Source organism: Stomoxys calcitrans, chromosome 3 (genome assembly GCF_963082655.1).
Source record: "Stomoxys calcitrans chromosome 3, idStoCalc2.1, whole genome shotgun sequence".
NCBI classification, from domain to species: domain Eukaryota; kingdom Metazoa; phylum Arthropoda; class Insecta; order Diptera; family Muscidae; genus Stomoxys; species Stomoxys calcitrans.
In genome coordinates, this window is record NC_081554.1 from 4,660,994 (window position 1) to 4,684,551 (window position 23,558).

Sequence of the window (23,558 nt, forward strand, 5' to 3'; positions counted from 1 at the left end):
CGTAAAATAACTGCTCAAACAATCCATAATTACAGTGGTATGTATACCGCCATAGAATAAAAAAAAACAGGTAGAAGCATGCTAAGTTCGGTCGGTCCAAATCCTACATACCCTCCACCAAGGATGTCATTTGTCAAGTTTTTTTAAGGAGATTTTCAAATAGTTATGAGCTATATAAAGATATTGACCGATATGGACCGTACTTGTTATGGCTGTTAGAGTCATAAGAAAATACAACCTTAAAAATTTCAGGCAATCGAGTAATTATTGTACTCTTCAGAGGTTCAGAAAGTCAAATTGAGAGATGGCTTTATAAGGCAGCTATATCAGGTTAAGAACCGATTTAGAGCATACTTGGCACAGTTGTTGGAAGTCATACTAGTAACTCAAAAATCCAAATCCCCAGGTTGGGGTTCGTTTTGATTTTGTTGTTTTTCTAAATGTCAAAGGTTTGATAACAGCTGTGATTTTTTTCTAAAATAACGGGATGCTCTATTTCATCCGGTATTTCACACATAAGCCACAAAACAGTGTTATAATGATGAAAATACAAAAATAAATCACATTTGAAGAAGATAAGTTGTAAAACGAAGTTTATTTCTAAAACCACGTTGACATTTGAATTTACGTCATTTGCCATTCAAGATCGTTTCTAGCGGGTAGCGTATTGTTGTTGTGCTAATGACACTACCTCTTAATTGTACCATGGGTTTATATGGCAGTTATATCAATACTTGGACCTATTTGGCCCATTTATTATCAATATAATAAGTATTAATAAAATAAGAAGAAGTATAACTAATATAAGAAGTGTTAGCTAAAAATTTCATGTACCTAGCTTTATTTTTTGAAAGTATTCGTACCTTTGACAGACAGATGGACGGACGGACATGGCTAGATCGACTTAAAATGTCATGACGATCAAGATATTTATACTTTATGGGATCTTATCCGAATATTTCGAGGTGTTACAAACGGAATGATGAAATGAGTATATCCCATCCTATGGCTAAAAATGAGTATACCCCATCCTATGGCTAGTAAAATAAAGAAATGCATTTTTTACAACAAAACTCTAAAATGCTGTTTTTTTTTGCTATACTATTCTTTGTATAGGAAGCATTAAACAATGGGGTAAATCCGGACACTATCCTGCAATGGAATCTCAATAAGATTTGAAGACCGAAAAGAGAAAGCGCAAACAGACAAACCAAACGAAAGGCACGTCGCATGTGATGTAGGTCACTGCCTATACAAAAAAAAAAACAGCACTGGCAGCATCAACCGTTGGGCGATTGCCGTGCGAAGAACAAAAGACTTGCAAAAGGTGTTTGTTTTTGGTTGCTATTGGCATCGTTGGATAAGTTGGATATGAATAAGGGAAGTAAGATTTGATTTGTTTCTATTGCGATTATGTATCAAATCGACTTAAAGAGCCCTGTTCAAATTCAGATGTGTGCTTTACAACCTACTCCATTTCACATCTCCCGCTGATGATTTTTCTTGGTTGAAAATAACATCGCGATACGGGAAACCAGTCAAATGCTTCTAGCAACAACACACTTTTGATGACTTAAATGTTTTTTTTTTTTTGCTATACTATTCTTTAAATAGAAAGGATTAAACAATTTTCTAAAGCCGGAGAATATCCTGCAATGCAATCTTAATTAAAAAGAAATTAAAATTTCATCAGATTTCGGATGTCAGACTTTTCTGTACAAATTCTGAACTCTTCCGGCAAGATCTTACCGAAATCGTTCCAAATTCTGTTTGGTTTTCTGAGGGTTTTTTTTTGCGATAGTTCTGAAAGATTTCTGAACATATTGTCATAGGAATTCTAAACGATTTCTGGAGTGCTTGTCTGTAGGAATTTTTTTCCGATAGTTCCTAAAGAGTTCCGAACGATATCTGATCGTCTTGTCGTACAGTTTTTTAATTTTTTCTTCCGACGCATAGAAAAGAATTCGGAACGATTTCTGGACTGTTTGTCTTTATGAATTTTTGTTCCGACAGTTCCGAAAAAATTCTGAACGTCCTGTCATATGTTTTTTTTTTAATTTTTCTTCCGATAGTTAGGTAGGAATTCTGAACGATGTCTGAACTCTGTGTCGGAAGTTTTTGTTTTTTTTCCTATCTTTTGTTTCCACAGTTCTGAATTCTGAACTCCGTGTCGTTTTTTTATCTTTTTTTGTCCTTACCCATTTTTTTACCAGTAGAACTTTTTCCCGGCAGTTCGGAAGAAATTCTAAACGATGTCTGCACTCGTTGCGAATGGAGCTATCTAGGAGCTATGTCTAATTCTCAACCGATTTCGAGCAAACTTCTCAGATAATGTGGTAGTCGTCGAGGAAAGCGCCGTGCAAAATTTTGGCAAGTTTGGTCAAATAATGCGCTTGCAGAAGTTCTTTTGGTGAAAATCTGTCAATATACAATACATATATGATAGCTATATTTAAATCTGGGCCGATTTCTATGGAATTCATCAGTAATATCGAGAGTCGTAAGGAAATCCTTATGGGAACTATACCTAAATCTGAACTGATTTCGTGCAAACTTCTCAGATACTGGGGCAGTCGGCGAGGAAAGCGTTTTGCAAAATTTTGGCAAGATGGGTCAATAAATGCGCTTGCTGTGACTCCAGAAGTTAAAATCGTGCGATATATATATAAGAGCTATATATAAATCTGAACCGATTTCCATGAAATTCACCAGTTATGTCGAGAGTCAAAAGAAAATCCTTCTTACAAAATTTTAAGAGAATCGGTTTACAAAAGACCATTTTATTGCAATATTACTGCAAATCGGACGAACATATATATGGGAACTATATCTAAATCTGAACTGATTTTGAGCAAACTTCTCACATACTGTGACAGTTGTCGAGGAAGGCGTTGTATTAAGTTTTGGGAAGATTGGTCAATAAATGCGCTTGCAGTGGCTCTAGGAGTGAAAATCGGGCGATATATATATGAAAGCTATATCTAAATCTGAACCGATCGAGAGTCATAAAAAAATCCTTCCTGCCAAACATCGAGAGAATCGGTTAACAAATGACCATTTTATTGCATTATTGCTGAAAATCGGACGAACATATATATGGGAGCTATATACAAATCTGAACCGTTTTTTCCAATTTCAGTAGGCTTCGTCTCTAGCCCGAAAAATATGCCTAATTTTAAGGCGATCGGATGAAAACTGCGACACAAATTAACATGGACAGACGGACTGACAGACAGACAGACGGACAAAGCTAAATTGAATCAGAAAGTGATTCTGAGTCGATCGGTATACTTATAAATGGGTCTTTATCTCCTCCTTTTGGGTGTTACAAACAAATTCACTAAGCTATAATACCCTGTACCACAGTAGTGCTGTAGGATTTAATCAGAGAAAAAGTAAACCAAGTGCAGGAAAGGGTTTTTTTTTTGGATAACAGATTGGTGGAGGTGTACTGAATTTTATTAGTTGAGTATTGATCAAAAAAAAATTGTCCAAAAGAATTTTTAAAGCATTTCTGCATCGATTTTTGCAAAGCATAGAGATACCTAGGCACTTTTATTGAAACCCGTACTAAAACACTTTTGATCGAATAAATGCATTTAAATGGAATGGCCAATCAAAGAAACCATATTTTCCTGTATCCACTTATAGTACACCATTCCTTGCGAAATACCACTGCACTACTACTAAATTTACTATGAATGTTCCATTAAGGAACAGGGGATACTTCTCTCATATCAATGAACAGTCCGATTAAAGTTTAAGTTCAATAATAAGGGGCCTCCTTTTTTATGCAGAGTCAGAACGGCGTGCCGCATAGCGACACCACTTAGCAGAGTAGGTTTAACATGGCTGGATGCCTCACAAATGTAGCCAGTATTAGCAAGCGGATATCCACCGCTAAAAATTTTTTGTGTTCATGCTGGGATTTGAACCCAGGCGTTCGGCGTCATAAGCGGACATGCTTAACTCTGCGCCACGGTGGCCACCGAAATACCACTGTATTTATAATACATTTCTGAGGTTTCAACATTTAATCACCAAGGCTTTGTGATCACAAGGAGATAGGTTAGGTTGGAAGAGGATGATGCCAAGATTTTTGTCTTAGCATCCGCGTAGGCTACCATGTGACCTATTGCGATTCCTCATGAACTCTTCCTTTTCTCTCAGTAATAAGAACTGAATGGAAGACAGGCTTCAATGTACTTTCTCGTACTACTTTGCCGCTTCGATGAAGACCATCTAGTGCCTGAAAGATAACAAACTATGTGTCTTATTTCTACTTTGGGATAGTGTAAGGCATTGACATAGGAATGAAAACTGTTATCTATAGCGTCAATATCGTGACCAGTGTTGCCACTCAAGAAAATTATTTCCTACTAAAATTTAAGAAAATTCCTGTCAAACCCAAATAAAACCTATCAAATGTTCTACAAGCTAAAAATGCGGTATATGTTTTTACGCCCACCACAATTTTGCAATGCATTTGGAGCACATCAAATTATACATTTGCTATGGTACGAAGTACAAGATCGTTGTCATTCGTATAAGATCTAGAAATGTCCGTCCGTCTTTTTGTTGAAATCACTCTATAGCCTTACGTTCAAAGATGGCCTATATCTTGATACCGATCACCTGATAAGAAATCTTGAGGCGATTTTGCCACGATTTCATTGAACAACCGTGCCGAGTTTGGATTAAGCGATCTCCCGATTTAAATGTTTGAGGTCAGAAATACGCCTTTACGAACCATTTTACAGTGAGTTGCATGGATGTCTCAACATCTGAGTATGGACCAGATCTGGCCATATTTGTATGTAGTTGCCATACCATACCACAAAAGTCTCATTTCCTATCGAGATTTTACAAAATCTGGAAGAGATCCCATAACATTAGTACCAGTTACATTTAAAATCAGAACTAACGGTTCTTTACTGAAATATAAAGCAGTACGGGCCCTTGTAACGGTATTTGGTACCTCGACGTCCATGGTTCTGCACTCTACCAACAATTTAAGTCAGCCTACCAAAAGAATAAATACCTACCAATTTTGGTGGGAACCTACCATTAATGGCAACACTGATCGTGACACCAGCGGCAGATATCATGATTTCTAATGTCTATGGGAGACATGTGTTTACTTAGTTTATTGTGTTTAAATATGATCCCAATGACCACACTTCAACTTCTTCTCCATTGACAATATAGAGCGTCTTGTTCTGCACAGAACGTTCGCCAAACATCAGCTTTGTTTGCTCAAAGGAGAAAGATTAAGTAAGAGCGTGCTAAGTTCGCCCGGCCGAATCTTATATACCTTCCACCAAGGATCGCATTTGTCGAGCTCTTTGCGCAGTTTCTCTTTTTAGGCAAACAAAGAATAATGACTAAGGACTGTTATGCTATTGGAGCTATGTCAAGTTATAGCCGGATTCGGACCATAATTGATTTGAATGCTGAACATTGTAGAAGTCATTGTGTAACATTTCAGTCCATTCGGATAAGAATTGCGCCTTGTAGGGGCTCAAGAAACAAAATCGGGAGATCGGTTTATATGGGAGCAGCATCCAGCTGTAGATCGATTCAGACCATATTGGACACGTATATTGAAGGTCATAGGAGAAGCCGTTGTACAAAATTTCTGCCAAATCGGATGAGAATTGCGTTCTCTCGAGGCTCAAGAAGTCAAGATCCCTGATCGGTTAATATGGCAGCTATATCAGGTTATGTACCGATTTGCGCCATACTTTGCATAGTTGTTAGAAGTCATAACAAAACACCTCATGCAAAATTTTAGTCAAATCGGATGAGAATTGCGCCCTCTAGCGGCTCACGAAGTCAAGATCCATGATCGGTTTATATGGCACCAATACCAGGTTATGAACGGATTTGGACCATTCTTAGCACAGTTGTTGAAAGTGATACCAAAATACCACGTGAAAATTACAGCCAAATCGGATAAGAACTGCGCTCTCTAAAAGCTGAATAAGTCAAGACCCAAGAACGGCTTATATGGCAGCTATATCAGGTTATGAACCGATTTAAACTATACTTAGCACAGTGGTTGAAAGTGATACCAGAACACTACGAGCAAAATTTCAGACAAATCGGGCGCGAACTGCGCCCTCTAGTGGCTCAAGAAGTCAAGTTTCAAGATCGGTTTATATGACAGCTATATCAAAACATGGACCGGTATGGCCCATTTACAATCCCAACTGACCTACACTAATAACTACATGGCTAGTTCGATTTTAAATACCACGACGATCAAGAATATATATACTTTATGGGGTCTCAGAGGAATATTTCGAGTAGTTACAAACATAATGGCGAAATTAGTATACCCCCATCCTATGATGGAGGGTATAAAAATATTGAAGTAATATTTTAGCAAATCCTTTTGGTGGGGCCAGGATCTATACATAACTCTTAACATCAATCATTGACCAATACTCAATACTGTGTGTTGTTGTTCTTTTTTTAAGATTTTTGCTTCGTCATTATAATGTGCTCCACTTGCCTCCCATTATGCCCCAATACTCGCATATTCAGTGAGACAATAACAGCAATATGAGATGATGATGTTGCTGCTCATCTTAAATGCTGGCTGGTGTTGTCTTGAGTGTGCGGTGTTTTGTCTTCGTTTGCATACGAAGAAGATTTTTCTCTTCGTTCGACATGACTTTGTCGTCTAATGAGTGTGTGAAAATTCTGCGTGGGGATTCGAATTTTCAGAAAATTCTTATTGGAAATTTTCATTTGGTCGATCAGTTAGTGTTTCGTACTCGTCGAGTGTTGTTCTCGGTTTTTCTTCTCGAGAGGATTCGTTGTTCCACATACATAGCAAATCTTCCTCATTTTAATTCATAGATCAAACATACACACACTCACACATATAACAAACACACATATATTTCCCCCCATTTTCTTTAATAAAACACGTCGTCGTCGTCGTTGTGGTCGCATATAGAACGGAGGAAGAAAGTAAAAGTCTGTTACAATTCGAAAAAAAAGTAATACGGGATAAAAAAAATTGCTTGAGACGTCAGTAAACGCGCTGCAAAAACGTGGTAATTTAACTGCTTGCTTGCTCAGTGATACAAAGTGAAAGTGATTGGCCAGCCATCAATTTGTGATAGTCTAAAATTACATAACCAAAGTGTGGAATTTTTGTGGATTTGGCACAAAGTGGCGTGGCAGTTATCTCAAATGTTTTACCACTTTCCAAAAAACAAAAGTCCTTTAAGATATCCTTTTAAAATATTTAAAGAGAAAGAAGAGGGGAAAAATTGTTTCAATTTCTTGTGAAAAAAACCCTGTCATTGTGTGATGATGATGAGAAAAATAAAGTGAAAAGTCTCTTCTCGAAAGTAATGGTGGTGAAGAAATTACAAGAAAACACACGGGACGCATCGAGGGACAGCTGTAGGACGCACAGGCGAATGCCACTCTAGTAGTCTTCTTCTTTTGATGGCCAGAATATTGTGGTATCGTGCTGAAGACGTTGCTGATGATGCTGATGGCTGTTTGGTTGGTGCACACAGTTTAACGAACTGAGTTCATTTCTATTTTTGAATATTCAAAATAATTTGCCTCAGCTCACCGCATTGCCGCCGTACCAGCCCAACGTTTGGCTTCTCGAGTGCCGACGAAAATTTGTTGATTCTTGTTCGATTTGGTTTGTTTCTGCTCCCAGCCATGTTCATGATCAGAAGACATCATCATCTTTTGGTTGTTTTCTTTTTTCTTCTCTGCTCCCAATTGTTGTTCCTCTGTACGTGTAGTAGCATGAGAAAGTGCTGAGTGGCCTACTGTTGCTCACTGCGGGGACTTCCATCGTGCCATCCTAGCAACCATTCTTCTCCACTGCATGGATGCGGTGTGTGGTTATCGCCAACTGTATGGAGGCCAGAAAAGTCGAATTTATAAATATTCGAATTTTATGGCCTTTCTTTGGTTTTATTTTGGAAAATATCGTTTCTAGCGCCGCCACATACTGAGTGGATATTAAAAATTGTTGATAAGTTCTTTTTTGGCTGTTGGCTTGAGATCATATCCCCCCATACACTTTTATTTTAAGAATGCTATTTTCGGTCATTTCGGACAAATGATTCACATTTCCTTTTCACCTTAAAACGGATATGGGATTCATAAGTCTTAGAGCCGGCAAAAATGAAGGAAATAACCATAAAAATGAAAATGAACTAGTAGTAGAATATATATTTAAAAAAAAAAAAAACATTTTTATATGGACTAAATTTTGATGTAATTTTTTAAAGGAAAGTTTCTATGCCTTATGCCATAAATTTTAATTTCAAAGAAATCAGCTCTAAATATTATCGTAAAAAATTTTATGAAGTTTAAAAAAAAAATTCGATGAAACAAAAAAAAGTTGATCCAATTTTATCTTAATATTACAACAAAATGTCAAAGAAATTTTCTCTTAAAATAAAATTTTCGCTAGAGACGAAATTAAAAAAAATATTTTTATGCTAAATTTCAGTTTCATTTTCCTTTAAAGTCTAGTACTAACTTCGACGTTTCACACGAACAACTGTCAAAGCGCACAAAAAAAATTGTAACGAAGATAATGAGAACACTTTTCATACAAGTGGTACTGAGTTCTAAGAGCTAAATAGTAGCGACATGTCGCTGCGTGAGGATAAATTTCGAACAATTTTAATTGCAAATGTAATTTAATGCTCATGAAATGGGCACCAATGGACTCTGCTTCAATACTGTTGTCTTTGTTGTGTGTTGTTCTTTGACTTTTGTTTCTGTTCTGGCAAAGAAGAGTCCGTCGGATTTCGCAATAATTTAATAGGTATTTTCGCTGTGAACAAAGTCAGTATTAGGCTTAAGGCCGAACTACATGACATGTTCTCTAAAGACAAACGATATGTTATCTAAATACAAACTTACAACGACATATTCTCTCAACGCTTAAATTTTAATAAAATTTGCCTCTTTTTTAATACAAGATTTCGATATTTTCTCTAAAACCTAGTACTAACCTCGACTCTACCTCGAGCAACTGTCAAAACGCATTATAAAAAAATTATGACAATGAAAATGCGAACAGAATCCGTTAAAGTGGCACTGAGTTCTATGAGTAAAATAGGAGCGACATGTCGCTGCGTCAATATAAATTTCGCTTCAATTGTAATTAAATTCTCACGAAATGAGCACTAATCAAATCCGTTTTAATGTTGTGACTGACTTCATTCACAGCGAAAATGCCTATTAAATTATTGTGAAATCCGAAGAGCTCTTTAGCTTTGTCAGAACACAAAAAAGTCAAACAACAACACACAACAAAGACATCAGTACTAGAGCGGAGTTGATTCGGTCCATAGAATTGCTCATGATTGCTCATAGAACTCAGTACCACTTGTACGAAATGTGTTCGCATTATCTTCGTTACCATTTTTTTAGTGCGTTTTGACAGTTGTTCGTGTGAAATGTAGAAGTCAGTACTAGACTTAAATACAAAATTTCGACTACATTTTCTCTAAAGACAATTTTGATAATATTTTTTTTAAAGTCAAAATTTCAACTAAATTATTTATGCAGACAAAATTTGATGAAATTTTTTTCTAAAAACGAATTTTCCATGGCATTTTGTGTTTTGACAAAAGTCATACCTTTCCCTTTAAATAAACTATTACAAGAAAGGACGATGGAAACGAGATTATTCTTCTGGTTTGTCTTAACGATAGGATAGTGGAAACATCTTGCATTTGTAACTAATTCATATAATGGGTTTTCTATCAAGTCTAAATGGTAAAGTGGTCATCTCTACGATAAAAATCCAAATCACCAGTAAAACATTTTGAAAATAGGAGATGGCTGTTATTTGAATATAACCACTTAGGGATAAATACTCATGACATACATCTTTTGTGGTGAAATGAAATTTTAAGAATTCTCTGATTCATCGAAATGGAAAGCTATTGAAAATTGGCATGTATTTCACCATATGGTATTACTCCTACGAATATCATTCAAATATCATGTCATATCTATAGTATATGAATGTGTTTGGTGTTTTTCCTATACCGGAAGTAAGACATTTCTACCAGTGTCATAAAATGAGGTTTGTTTGGGGTTACTTTTGTAGTAAAAACTTTCAATTGAAATTTTGTAGGAAAGCTTGCAAAACCAGGAAGATACCTTTGTAGAAGTTTCCTACAAAAATTCACCGTACGCTGTACGCATAGCATTTCAGGGTCTCAATGTAAAAATGAAAATTTTTTGCAAATTTTGCCCATGAACATTCCACTAAGGAACAGGGCCAAACTTCTCACCTATCAATGAGTGCAGTCCGATTCAAGTTTTAAGCTCAATGATAAGGGGCCTCCTTTTTATAGCCGAGTCCGAACGGCGTGCCGCAATGCGACACCTCTTTGGAGAGAAGTTTTACATGGCATAGTACCTCACAAATATTGCCAGCATTAGGAGGGGGAAACGACCGTTGAACATTTTTTCTGATGGTCTCGCCAGGATTCGAGCCCAGGCGTTCAGCGTCATAGGCGAACATGCTAACCTCTGCGCTACGGTGGCCTCCGGGGTCTCAATGTAGAAATTTTAAAAATATGGTAATTCCAGGATGCACTTATAAGGTGAGGTTATGCGAACAGCTGAGTACAATTTTTTATTTTTGTTTTGATTTTGCAGTAAATCTAAATGTCGAAGGCTTGATAACACAGCTGTGATTTTTTTTCTCAAATCTTAAAAAGTTGTTTTTTTGATCGGATATTCCACACATAACCAACAAAACAGTTTTATAGTGATGAAAATACAAATATAAAGCATATTTGAAGAAGATAAGTTGTAAAGCAAAGTTTATTTCTAAAACCACTTTGACATTTCAATTTACGGCAATTGCCACTCAAGGTAGTTTCTTTAGGGGTAAATTTTTGTTGTTGTGCTAATGACGCTACCATCTAATTGTTGTTGTTGCATTGCAGATGCTGTTGGCTCTAGAAGATGGTGGTGGAGCCTAACGTTGTCCTTAAGCAGGATCACCGAGGATAATGATTCAGAGCAGTTGGGTACTAAAGCATCCCGTAATACACCAGCCCTTTCCTGTGCCACTAGATGTAACTCATTGTCTTCTTTGGGTACAGATCTTGCATGATCCATGGCTTTGTTGTCCTTTTGGAACTGTTATTTCCTTTCTCTACTTTATATTGATGTAGAAGCATCACTTCTCTTCTCTAGTGACAATTTTGTTAATGACCATCAGTAATTCCATGTCGACCATGACTTAAGCATTCAATCCGCATGTTGATTAGTTTGAAAAGAGTGTGGGGAAATTAATCCGCCCATGCCTTAAATCAGTAATAGCCTCTTTGTGCGCTGTAAGGGTTGGTATTCTTTACTGCTTTCGGAATAGTCGCTGAAATTTGTAATTGGTTAACGAGCGAAATTTGACAGCAATCAAATGTTTTTGTTTCCATACCAAAACACGTTTCTTTATTTGCAATTATTGTTTTATATATTTTTCTCAAATAAATAAAGAAATACCAACCATTGAAACCAGTGAAACAAACGAAAATGATGCCGGCAATAGTTTCAAGTGTTGCCACTATAATAGTTTTTTTGCCATTTTCCTCACTATAAACAGAGTACCAGTTTTCCGCTGATTTTCAGCCAACGTTTCGCCGACGTTTTTATTTATATGGAGTTTGACGGCATTCAGCTCAAAAAAATGAACAGAATACTTAGGAGTTCCATGTTTCTAATAAAATCTCTAATTGTTCTCCATTACTCGTCCATGAGTTGGTTCAAGTCTGGTATTGTGTCCTCACCTAAGTGCCGGAGACTTAGGAGATGCTCCAACGTCGCATCACCTTCTCCACATGACCTACGTGTTCCATAATGACACCAAAAGCTTTACTAATTTCCTTCTTAATTTCTGTTAGTATTAGCTTCCTCTTCTCACTATTCGGATCTCCCCAAAGATTTTCGTCGTCCTATGGACCACAGTGTTACATGCGTGTTTGCATTTGGTTTCCTTTCTATTTTTCAATCTGCCGATACACAATTGGATAGTCTTTTTCTTCCTGATATGCCCTCAATACCGTTGTTAGACTCCTTGGTTGTGAAGGATTCTCCTCAGTAATACTCAGGATACACTCAAGAGGTACGATGACTGGCCCAAAATCAAAAATCTGTACCCAACTAACTCTACCTTGATAAGCACATGTCAAAACTCTAATGTCATATCGGTTTGTTTGTAGGTTGTGTAGGTTGGTCTGGAAGGAAACATAGGCTATACAATTTCTTGATATCGGAAGGGGGTCGGACCCTTCCCCTTACCCCAAAAGTACTACCCAGAAATAAAAGTGGATCGATCGGGACAAAATGGGAAAGGTGTTCCTGAGTAGATTACGAAGTATATGGAGTCACCCTACCTCCCAAAAATGCCTTAAGTGGGCATATGACCCTTCATGACTATATGGGGCTCGGTTTTTTTTGTTTGTTACGTAGAATCAAACACGGCTAAACCGATTTTCTTAAAATTTTCACAGATTGCGTAAGTTTGTCTGGAAGGAAACATAGGCTATATAATTTTTAGATATCAGATGGGGGCGGTCCCTCCCCCTTACCCCAAAAACGCCACCCAAAACCAAAAGTGGACCGATGGGCACAATATGATTATCAAATCAAAGTTATTGTAGACTAGAAAATGAATATCGTATTAAAATTTTGGTCCAAGTATCCAGCGGGCCGCCCCAACCCCAAATCTCCTCTAAAATTTGGTCCAAGTAATGGGAGGTTGCCCCACCCCCAAATACCCCAAAATGGACATATGACCATGGCTATATGAAACTCAAATGAAAGGTATTTGGGAATAGATTACGAATATGACATTAAAATTTGCGTTCAAGTCTAGGTGACACTTTTCCTTCCAAAAATATGTCAAATAGGTTAAGGTTGACCCTTTATGACAATATGGGACTCAAATGAAAGGTATATGAGAGTAGAAAACGAATTTGATATTCAATTTTGGAGCCAAGTGTTTGGGGGTACGCCCTAAAGCACCCCCTGAACTGAACTTCATTTCCAATTATGGCAATATGGAGCTCAAATCAACGGCATTTGGGAGTAAAGAACGAATTTGATATCTATTTTCTGGGCATAGTGCCGGTGGCCGTCTAGCCCCAAAACACCCCCCAAACGGTTCATATTTACCGACAAAGGCAATATGGGACTCAAATTAAAGGGATTTGGGAGTTGAGCACGAATTTGAAGTCCGTATTTGATTTGAAATGTCTGAGGTGACATCTCATTGTCCTAATTTTCAAAACGCCATATCTCGGAGATTGGTAATGCGATTCGTTCAAAATTTCTTTTTGCACTCTCACAGTCAAAACAAAACATGATCTCTAGTGTTGGGATCGGATGCCTTGGGGGCCGTCCAAAACCCGCCAGTCCAGTCACGACAATTTAGAGCTCAAACGAATGATGGTTGAGTGAAAAAAAAAACGAATTGAATATCCAATCGAAGAGCCATGTATTTGGGGAGCCAATGCACCCCAAAATACCTCCCAATTATATAAATCCTATTTAGGGTGGAGATTGATCGATTTTCGGGATATTGATACTCATTTTCAGAACAAAGACTCTGGGGTCCACCCCACCCTCAAATAGAACTTATTTACCTATCATGCCATTATGGGGCTCATATAAAATGTTTTTGAAAGTAGAGCACGAATCTTATATCTACTTTAAGGGCCAAGTGTCTGGGAGGCCACTCCACCCCCGAAATCCTCCCTAAACCCGAAATATTTACCAATACGGAAATATGGGACTCAAAAGAAAGGCATTTGGGAGTAGAGTAAAAATTTGCCCAGAAACCGAGCAGGGGCAAACTTCTCATACATCAATGAGTGCTTTCCGATTCAAGTTGAGTTTATCAACGATAAGGGACCTTTTTTATAAGCGAGTCCGAACGGCGTGCCGCAGTGCGACACATCTTTGGGGAGAATTTTTTACACAACCCTGCATGGCATAGTACCTCGCAAATGTCGCCAGCATTAAGAGGGGATAACCACCGTTCTCGCTAGGATTCGAACGAACGTTCTCGCTAGGATTCGAACGCAGGCGTTCAGCGTCATAGGCGGAATTCGATATCCACAATCAGCGTGAAGTGTCCCCACCCTAAAAAGATATTAGAGAGTTAAAGAGGCGCGGCGGAGCGGGCCCTGTCCAGCTAGTTATTTATAAAAATCACTGCTGTGCTAAGAAGCTTACCAATACCCCCAACACAATTCCAGTTTCTGTTAAGAGTATGTGACATTACAAAAGCTATCAGCCTTATATTTTCTTCTTTGTAAATGTTGGGATTTTTTCACTACCACGTTTCAATAATAAGCTAACTCATTTTGTGGCTTAAGGCTTGCCATATTTGGTACATTAAAATCAGCTGATTGCATAGTGAAAAACAGCTGCCTCTATGAATCATGTGGACGACAGAGTCTCAGAGGTTTTGGCCTGTTATTTTGGTTGTTATATTTTCATCTTGTCACTATGGTAATGTTTTAGTGTTGGTAAAAAAAAACTTTTATAGATTTTTAAACTATTTCCTGGGCTTTGAGACTATTGTTGCCCCACATGTTTAATTTCAACTAAATATGCTGCAATTAAGAGATTTTTTTCATTTTGATAGGACTTTAATATATTTTTTTAAGAAGAACATGTTAATTCCAGCGATTAGTTAATCGAATGTAGATAGAGACTAAAATGTTTTTATGTGTTTGAAAATATTTGAAGCTTTGCTGGCGTAGAAATGCGTAATAAATTATGGGCAGCAACAATGGAAGGGAATAACGGAACGGGAAGTGTGCAGGTGGCTTCATTCATTTTATGGTATTTACGTGGCCACTGCCACCAACGAGATGGGTATGTTCTGCTTTTGACAGCATGCTAAGTCCATGCCAAATGACATGAAATACAGAGATATTCATAATTTGTATGGATGCTGAATATTTGAATGGTTGTAGGGAAAATACGACAAAAGTCGTAATTTTAGGTTATTTATTGGTAAACACAGAATGCTTGCATATGTATGGGTAGGGTAGTGATGCTTGAGAAATATAGACGAGAGAAAAAAATGTCGTCAGCTTCTTTTTTAAAATATATATCCATACGGGAATTTAGGAATTTCACAAATGAAATGGTCATGCTTCATATTTAATTTTTAGAAGAAAAAATACAAGAAACTTATATAGCATATCCTAGTGTTGTCTGAGCATACACATACGTATGTACATTAGGGTGTGTAGGAATCGAGAATTTAAAAAAAGTTCCAGATTTAAGGTGGCAAGGTCCCCAATTAGGGTTCACTAAAAAAAGTTTATATCAGTGCCGACATAAAAAATGGAAGGGCCCCATGAACATTAAGGATTTTGAAATAAAAAAAAACAAAAAATATCACTTTCCGCAACCTTATTAAGTGCATACTGTTCACCAATAAAGAGAGTTCACTCAAGAGCAGTTTTTGGCCCAGGATGAAAGTATAGAGGAAGTATTTGCATCGAAATAGCATTCCCGAAGGCTTCTTCCTAGTTATGACTCTTGTTTTTTTAACCTGTCACGCTTGAGTCAATGCTTTTCGTTCGTCTAAAAGTCAAAATCAGCTGTTTTAATAACAGCTGATTTGAATGAATCAAGCCTTTCTAACAGGCAACTCAATCGTATTCGGTATGATAGCCTTTTTCCCCCTTTCTACCTTCATACTCCATGACCAATAGTTTTGACAAGATAATAAATAATTAATTTTTGCATTTTCCTATCCTATGTTTTTTTCAGTATTTATGACCTAATATTCTGAAATGGGTACTCAAAATGTATGTAGGTTCTTGGCATGATTTCGGTCATCACCTGATAGTCGCTTTAGCAATTTCTTTTAATGTCCCAGAAATATGGATGACACTATTCTCCGACTGTCAATCCATTTGCTACGGAAAAAGAAAAAGGGTGTCAACCAAGAAAATGAACCAACAGCAAAATAGGACAGACAGGTGTGAACATTTGCATTCTTGTTTCGTTCTACTCAAAGATTTTAAAAATGATTCATTTGAAATTGAAACAATATCTCCCCGTTACTCCCTCCCCCGGAAGGGGCCCACTATAAGACAAGTGAAAGTGAAACAAATAACAAATGTATAAATTTTTTGAATTCTTCTAGGTTTAAGTGAAAAAAAAATGTTAAAGTGAACCAGTGCCGCATGAACAAGCTAAGAAAGAAAAATCCTAAAAAGTTAACAGCTGAGGAGGAAAAAAGTGCACTGAATTTGATTTAAACCTGGACAGTGTTTAGATCCAAGAGATAGAGAATATATTATTTTTTTTACCAAAAACAAGAAATTACACTCCAATTGAAAATCCCGTGTTACCAGCAAAAGTAGACTTGCTAAGCAGAAATGTCTGGGCAGCAACCGCCGCCAAATCAACCGCCTTTTGGAGGTCCACGTGGTGGATGGAATCCACGTGCTCCTAATCCAGCTTCACCCTCGCCATCGTCCTTTATGTACCGACCACCCTCGCCTTGGACTCCAGTGGCTCCCAGCCCACCCCCAATTATATCGGGCCCTCGTCGTTCGGGTCCCATGAGTCCCACGCCCTTTGGCCATGCCATGTCGCCGGGGCCAAACAATTTGCGGGGCACCAGAGGTACCAATAATATACCTCATCCACGTCCACAATGGCCGCAACAATCACCTTTGGCCGGTAACATGTCGCCATCACCTTTCCAGCCTTCATTCTATGCCAATTCACAACCAACAACACCACAATTGCCTCCGACTAAGGCTGTCTCTTCGCCGGCTCCTTATGGCGTTGCAGCTAACAATGGGCCAAGGCCATTCCGTCCAGTACAATTCCAAAGTACATATGGCGCTGGGACTGGGTCGTCGACTGCAGCTGCTGCCAGTTCATTTCAATTATCTCCTACTCCGTCACCGATTGTCTGCCAGACACCCAGTTCGGAGTTCACTTTTGGCAGCAATCGACAAACTCCAATGTCTCAAGCTTACGAAACACAACAGCAACAATATATGAGACAACCACAACAACAACAACAACAACAACAACAACAGTATCCATCATCATCCCAACAACAACGTCCTCAATCACAAAATCAATACGACTATGTTGGTGTACCTCTCGAACCTCCACAACCTAAATCCTATGTGGTTTATGATGATGAAGAGGAATATGGTCCATCAACAGCAGAAATTATAGCAAATCAATCGCAGGATTACATCGATGAGAAGTTGGCCGAATATCAAATGACCATTCTGCAGCTACAGGGTAAGTACGAATAACATGTTTGAATTTTTGTTTTTCATATCCCAATCTATTTAACCAAAAACTAAATTCCATACACATTTTATGTGCTCCATCTACAATAAAACAAATTTGGTACCATTTGGAATTTCCTTGGCGGATCGAGATAAAGATCTGAATTTTAATTTTGTTATTAGATTATTTTTACAAAATTCGTATCAGAAGTAAGAAATTTGGTTGACTTCGCACGGGGCGAACGAAAAGAGCAGGAAAATGGGAAAAAATATGGAAAGCCATACTGCAAACGATGGAAAAAATACACAATTGGTACCATTTCGGTCGAGACTGAACTTTTGAGGTGGTGGCGTCAGACCGTAGCGTGTTGTTCTCTCCTCCTCTAGGTGTGGGTGCCTTGGCACCTGTGTCGAGAGTAATTAGTCGTCAGACTAATTAATGAGAAAGGGACGGATAAACCAGAGGGATGCACAGTTCGTCACCTGCCTTTAAGTAAAGGTGGTGTTTCTGACTCGGGTTCAGACAGCGACGGTGTCAATGAAACAGTCATCGCAGTCGAATCGAGAGATGAGGGCGACGGTCTCCAACAAGGGATAGGGCAGTAAATTTGCAACGGAACGAACGGAGCAGAGAAGTGGGAGGTCTTCCATAGGGATGGGAAGGAGGAAGGAACTCTCCTTGTGGTTGGCATTGATCAAGTCTCCGTGACGAGTTTGGCTAAGACTAAAGGCATGGCGCACAACGGGTGCAAATCTGTCTTTTTCAAGATTGGGAAGACTAGGATAGGCAGAAATTCTCATTTTGAGACATCAACACCGCCCAACGAACAGGGGACTGACAACGAGACAATCACGGCCTCTCTTAATATTGGAAAGACTAGGATAAGCAATGATCCTAATACTAAAATATCAGGCAGTGCAGTGGTGAGAGACCCAACACAGCCTAACAAACAGGGACCCGACGACGAACCCATCACCTACTTTAAGATTCGGAATACTGGGATAGATAATAGGTGCTAATATTGAAACATTAGGCAGCGCAGCAAAAGGAGTCTCAATGCAACCCAACAAATAGGCAGCCGATGATGGTACCATCACCCACTCCCATTTACTTAAGATTTGGAAGACTAAGATAGGCAAATATCCTAGTATTGAAACATCTGGCAGTACAGGGAAAGGAAACCCAATACAGCCTAACGAACAGGGACCCGACAATGGAACCATTACCGACTTTATAAAGAGTCGAAAGACTAGACTAGGCAAAGAACCTAAAACGACAGGAAAGTCAATGCAGTCTAAAAAACAGGGAGCAGACGATGAGATCATCACCTACTCACAAGATGCCCATTTACTAGAGGATCAATGTTTATAATTTTTCAGACATTTCCTAAATGTTATGATATATTACATTGATCCCATATGTTTGAATTTTATGAAGCATGTTTCATAAATGTTATAAAAAGCTTCAATTGGACAAAATTAAAAATGTTGTCATAAATTTTATGACAACATCATTCTCATATAGCGATCGAAGCCATCGATACAACTTCCAACAGATGCACAGAATCTTGTACGTACCATGGAAGTAGTGTAATTTGTGCAGAAAGAAAATTTGCCATTACACAAAAACACATGCATTGCGAAAAATACAGCTAATAGACAATGTTGTAGAGCGAGGTTAATGCGGTATTTGTAGAGGCGTTTTCCCAATAAATTAGGTACAAGTACAACATACCAAAATACGGCCCTTGAAGCCAAATTACGAAACGCGTCCCATAGTGATTGGTGTGTGTTGCGTTCTCTGGCTTTCCTTTTCCACTTGCAAAGAAAATCACCGATCATTGAGCTCGTCTCGAAAGAAAAACAAACAAAAAATTTTAAAATCTAATGATATTCGCCCTAACAGACAAAAAACTTGAAAATCATTAATATTAGTGTTCTTTCTGTTTACGAAAAATGTGAAATGAAAAATGCATTTTGGAATAAATGTGCAATTCTTTAGATTAAGGCGAGCTCTCATTTCATCGACCATACATGGCGACATATGTCAAAAAAAAGTAGAATACATATGAGAATACATACCGATTAGAGCTAGAGCAAGCTATCATCAGCGTACTAGACGGACATAAGGAAAGTATTGTGGATACAGAAAGAAGGGGCACCTCAGCACCTAAAATGAGCACGAGAATTTTGGCAATTTACAAAAACACGATGTTCGGAAATTCATCACGCTCGTGCAAGCGCAGCAACTCCTTTGCTTTCGCCATTTGGAACTTGTAAAGTTTTACCATGATCTCGTTTTTCAATAAGTGTTTGCTGCATCCTCTCAAGGAATATTTTTAGATCTTAAGACATTAGAGTCTTAACTAGCCAAACCATGTTAGGTGTATTTGCAGTTTGTTTGGACAACATCCACGCTAGCGGTATCATTGTTACAATTTATGGTGCGTCACCTAACCTTGACATTTAGATTTACTACAAAATCAAAACAAAACCAAAAAAAATGTTACTCAGCTGTTCGCATGACCTCACCTTATAAGTACATCCTGTTTCGGTCCAAAGGACCAATGGCCGCAGGAACAAGGTAGCCATTAACTCGCCTTTTCATATCAAGCATCATAGGAACTCAGTATTTTTGCAAGAGCCGCTGCCGCCCTACCTCTTACTGAGACTCTCCGCTCGATACAGCTGATTTTCCGCGACTACCGTTGCAGCTACTCCATTTGGAGCATTCCACTCAAGATATATTCATTTACAGGTAGTGGCAGTTGCCCAACAACAAAGTATTAAGTGCACTATCTGTCAAAATCAGCGATTAGTGCAACTCTGATTTTGTGTATGTTTGCGCCATTTTTCGTTGTTTTGTGAGTACGGTTCTTAACTATAATAGACACACACAACCAAAACTCGTTGACAGATAGTGCACTTCGCGAGGAAAAATTGTACTCAGTTGTTTGCGGTACACTACCTGGCAATTATGTCATGATTCCACTATCCGCAACCTGTCGATACCAAAATAATTCAATTAAGGCAAACAAATTTAGTTTTAGTTAATTTATTTTTGTGCGTACTTCCCATTTTTTCAGCGGAGATTGCAACAATGGCTGAGGTACGACACATAATTAATCTCTAAACTAACAATTGTGTAATTGAAACTGTCAACTCTTATGTCAAAAATTCATGTATTTGAGCACTTTTGGCGTCAAACAGAGAAAGAGGAAATTCAAATGGCGCCATAAACATACTTTTGAAATCGTTAAAATGAAAACCAAACAAAAGAAAATAAATTGCAAAATTTAGTATATCTTCTAAATACATATAAGAATATGTAAAAATACTCTATTGTAATTAACAATTTGTGAATATGTACTGTATATCAGTTTGTAGAATTTTGGTAATTTGTTTTCTAGTCTTTCACATTCGCTTTTCTATTTTGTGTAAAAGAATTTTTAACATTTCGCAATTCGTCCCAATATACCTAACCCGAAGCAGCCATAAAATATGTTTTGAATAGACAAATTTTAATTTTGCATATCACATACCTAGTATTTTGGGGATGTTTTTTTTTTTTTTTTGTTAAACTCATCTATTAAAAGTGAAATGTGAATTGCATTTTAAACAAAATGGCAACTCATTAAAATTTTGGAAGACAAATATGAATAATTAAAAAATATATTATTTTACAAATATGCGCCTATAAAAAAAAACGTTTATATATTCTTTCAACGTACATGATGTCAAAAAACAAAAACAACAGAAGGCGAAAAATTGTATACAAAATAGAAATGACATAATGACATGAATTTGAGAAAAATATGCAAACATGATGACTTTTTGGCATTAAAATCGAATAAATAAACACCACACAGCTAATCATTTGGCCAATTGCATAATTGTGCCAAAGAAAATTTGAGTATTGGGTCTACTACCTATGGAGGGGCTTAAATTCAAATTGTATTCTTTCCCCTGGCTGTCTGCCACCCATGGATGCCTTAATTGAATATTAGAATGTTTTAATTTGACTTTCTAATTAAATTTATAGAGAAATAGAAAAAAAATCGAACCGAATCTATTGAGCAGTTTGCAACAATTGAATTTTCAATTTCCATTTAGGCGATGATTAATGGGTTTGGGATGATGTGGCAGGCACACTTGCCATGCATCGGACGACAATCGCCAACAACAAGGAATACTTGTATAGACCACAAATGTTATGGTGGATCTCAATTAATTTTCGTTTGTTTTCCGCTGCTGCGACTGCGGCGATTTTGTCACAGTTGGCGATTTTTCACTGAGTGACTTTTATTTAGGAATAAATTTTACTTTTTCACAGAGTAAACAATAATGAGTGAATACCAACCAAAAGAATGAATGAATGAATGAAAGTATCAGAGTGACGGCGGCGCGATTATGATGATAACGATAATGAAGTGACGACGCTGTTGTTTGGCATAGTTCATAATGATGATGATCACATCCCATTTTCATTTCGATCAAGGCAAACGGCTGCAATTGTATTGAAATTTTTATTGAATTTGCCGACATTATTTAGCTATTGAGCTGCATTTGTTGTTTTTAATTAATGCAACCAACTTATCAGCGTTAATATCGCGGTAACCTTATGAGATCAGCCAACTATTTGACATACTTTTATTTGGAGATTCTGTGATTTTCTAGAACTATACATTTATAAATGAAGACCATAGAGGTTCGAGATCTGAGAACATCAGAAAAAAAATTCAGTGCTGAATTATATATTGGGTTGCCTAAAAAGTAATTGCGGATTTTTCATATAGTCGGCGTTGACAAATTTTTTCACAGCTTGTGACTCTGTAATTGCATTCTTTCTTCGGTCAGTTATCAGCTGTTACTTTTAACTTGCTTTAGAAAAAAAGTGCAAAAAAAGTATATTTGATTAAAGTTCATTCTAAGTTTTATTAAAAATGCATTTACTTTCTTTTAAAAAATCCGCAATTACTTTTTGGGCAACCCAATGTATATTATACTAGCCGAACCGAGACCGCACCGTTGCGCCTTCTTTAATTCTCTAATAGCTTTTTAGGGAGGGGATATTTCGTCCTGAATGCGGATATCGCATTCGTGCCATTGTAGCCTATGATCGGACAATGCGGTGTTTATCCCCTCTTAATGTTGGCGACATTTGCGATGTACAATGCCATGCATGGTCATTTCAAACATTTTCCCCAAATATAGATGTTGGTGTTGTTGTAGCCACATTTGCATGTGGAGGTGGCGATTCTCGTCAGGCTCTGAAAGGCGAGCAAGCTTGTTCCTATCTATACGACCGATCGCCGCGGGAACATGACGACCATTGGTTATTTAAAGACGCCAATAACTCGCCTTGTCGTATCGAGCATCATAGGCACTCAGTATTTACGCTAGAGTCGGTGCCATTCGGCTTCTCATTGAGACTACGCTTGATACCGCTGATGGTCAGCTACTCCACTGTCCGCAACCTGTGTACGTGAACGATAGCTCTAAGCTAAACTTCTCGTGATAAAAAAGAACACCACACAGATTGGAGCTCACAGATCCAGCTTATGCCATACTAACCAAGATATATTCATTTACAGGTAGTGGCAGTTGCCCAACAACAAAATATTGAGTGCACTTTATGTCAAAATCAGTGTTTAGTGCAACATTGATTTTGAGTATGTTATTAGTTCACACCAGTTTTCGTTGTTGTTGTTGTAGCAGTTTATTGTGTTCTATCATTCGTCTGCTTGATTCTGTTGAGTGTCAAGACCCAGGAACTCTGCGACTAAGATGGGGTGCGTCCACAGGGATCTGGGTCTGAGTCGAGTGGGTCTGGCCGGGCAGTTAAACAGGTGACGTGTATCGTGCGCTCCCTGGTTACAATCGGGACATACATCATGCACGTCGGCATCAATCCTAGCTCTGTTGGAATTGAGGCGGCTGCATCTGCCGGAACGTAATTGAGTCAGAACCACTCTGGTTTGCCGGGGGAGGTCGATTTCTTCGGGTGCAATGGGTGGCGGTCGTTCTCCAAGGACCGTGTTCACAATTTTTCGTTGTGTGTGTGTGTGTTATAGCTCTTAACTATAATACACATACACCCAACCAAAACTCGTTGACGGATAGTGCACTTCGCGAGAAAAAATTTTACTCAACTGTTTACGGTGCACTAACTGGTAGTTATGTCTTGCTACTGACGATTTTATTCAGAAGGACATTGCCTCATTACTTATAAAAAAAATTTCTTAAAGT

General features: G+C 37.9%; 1 protein-coding gene across 5 annotated transcripts in view; it reads left to right on the forward strand.

The window, feature by feature from the left end:
- Nucleotides 1-6,786: 6,786 nt before the first annotated feature.
- LOC106081285 (muscle-specific protein 300 kDa) overlaps nt 6,787-23,558 on the forward strand; it is a 315,875-nt gene continuing 299,103 nt past the window's right edge. For 4 of the 5 annotated variants that reach the window (XM_013243150.2, XM_013243155.2, XM_013243151.2 and 1 more), the window contains exons 1-2: nt 6,793-7,067; nt 16,196-17,319. In XM_013243150.2, coding sequence (XP_013098604.2) covers nt 16,431-17,319 — 889 coding nt within the window. In that variant the 5' untranslated portion in view covers nt 6,793-7,067; nt 16,196-16,430. Of the gene's footprint in view, nt 7,068-16,195; nt 17,320-23,558 lie in introns of all 5 variants that reach the window. The other variant, XM_059364509.1, reaches the window with a different exon arrangement.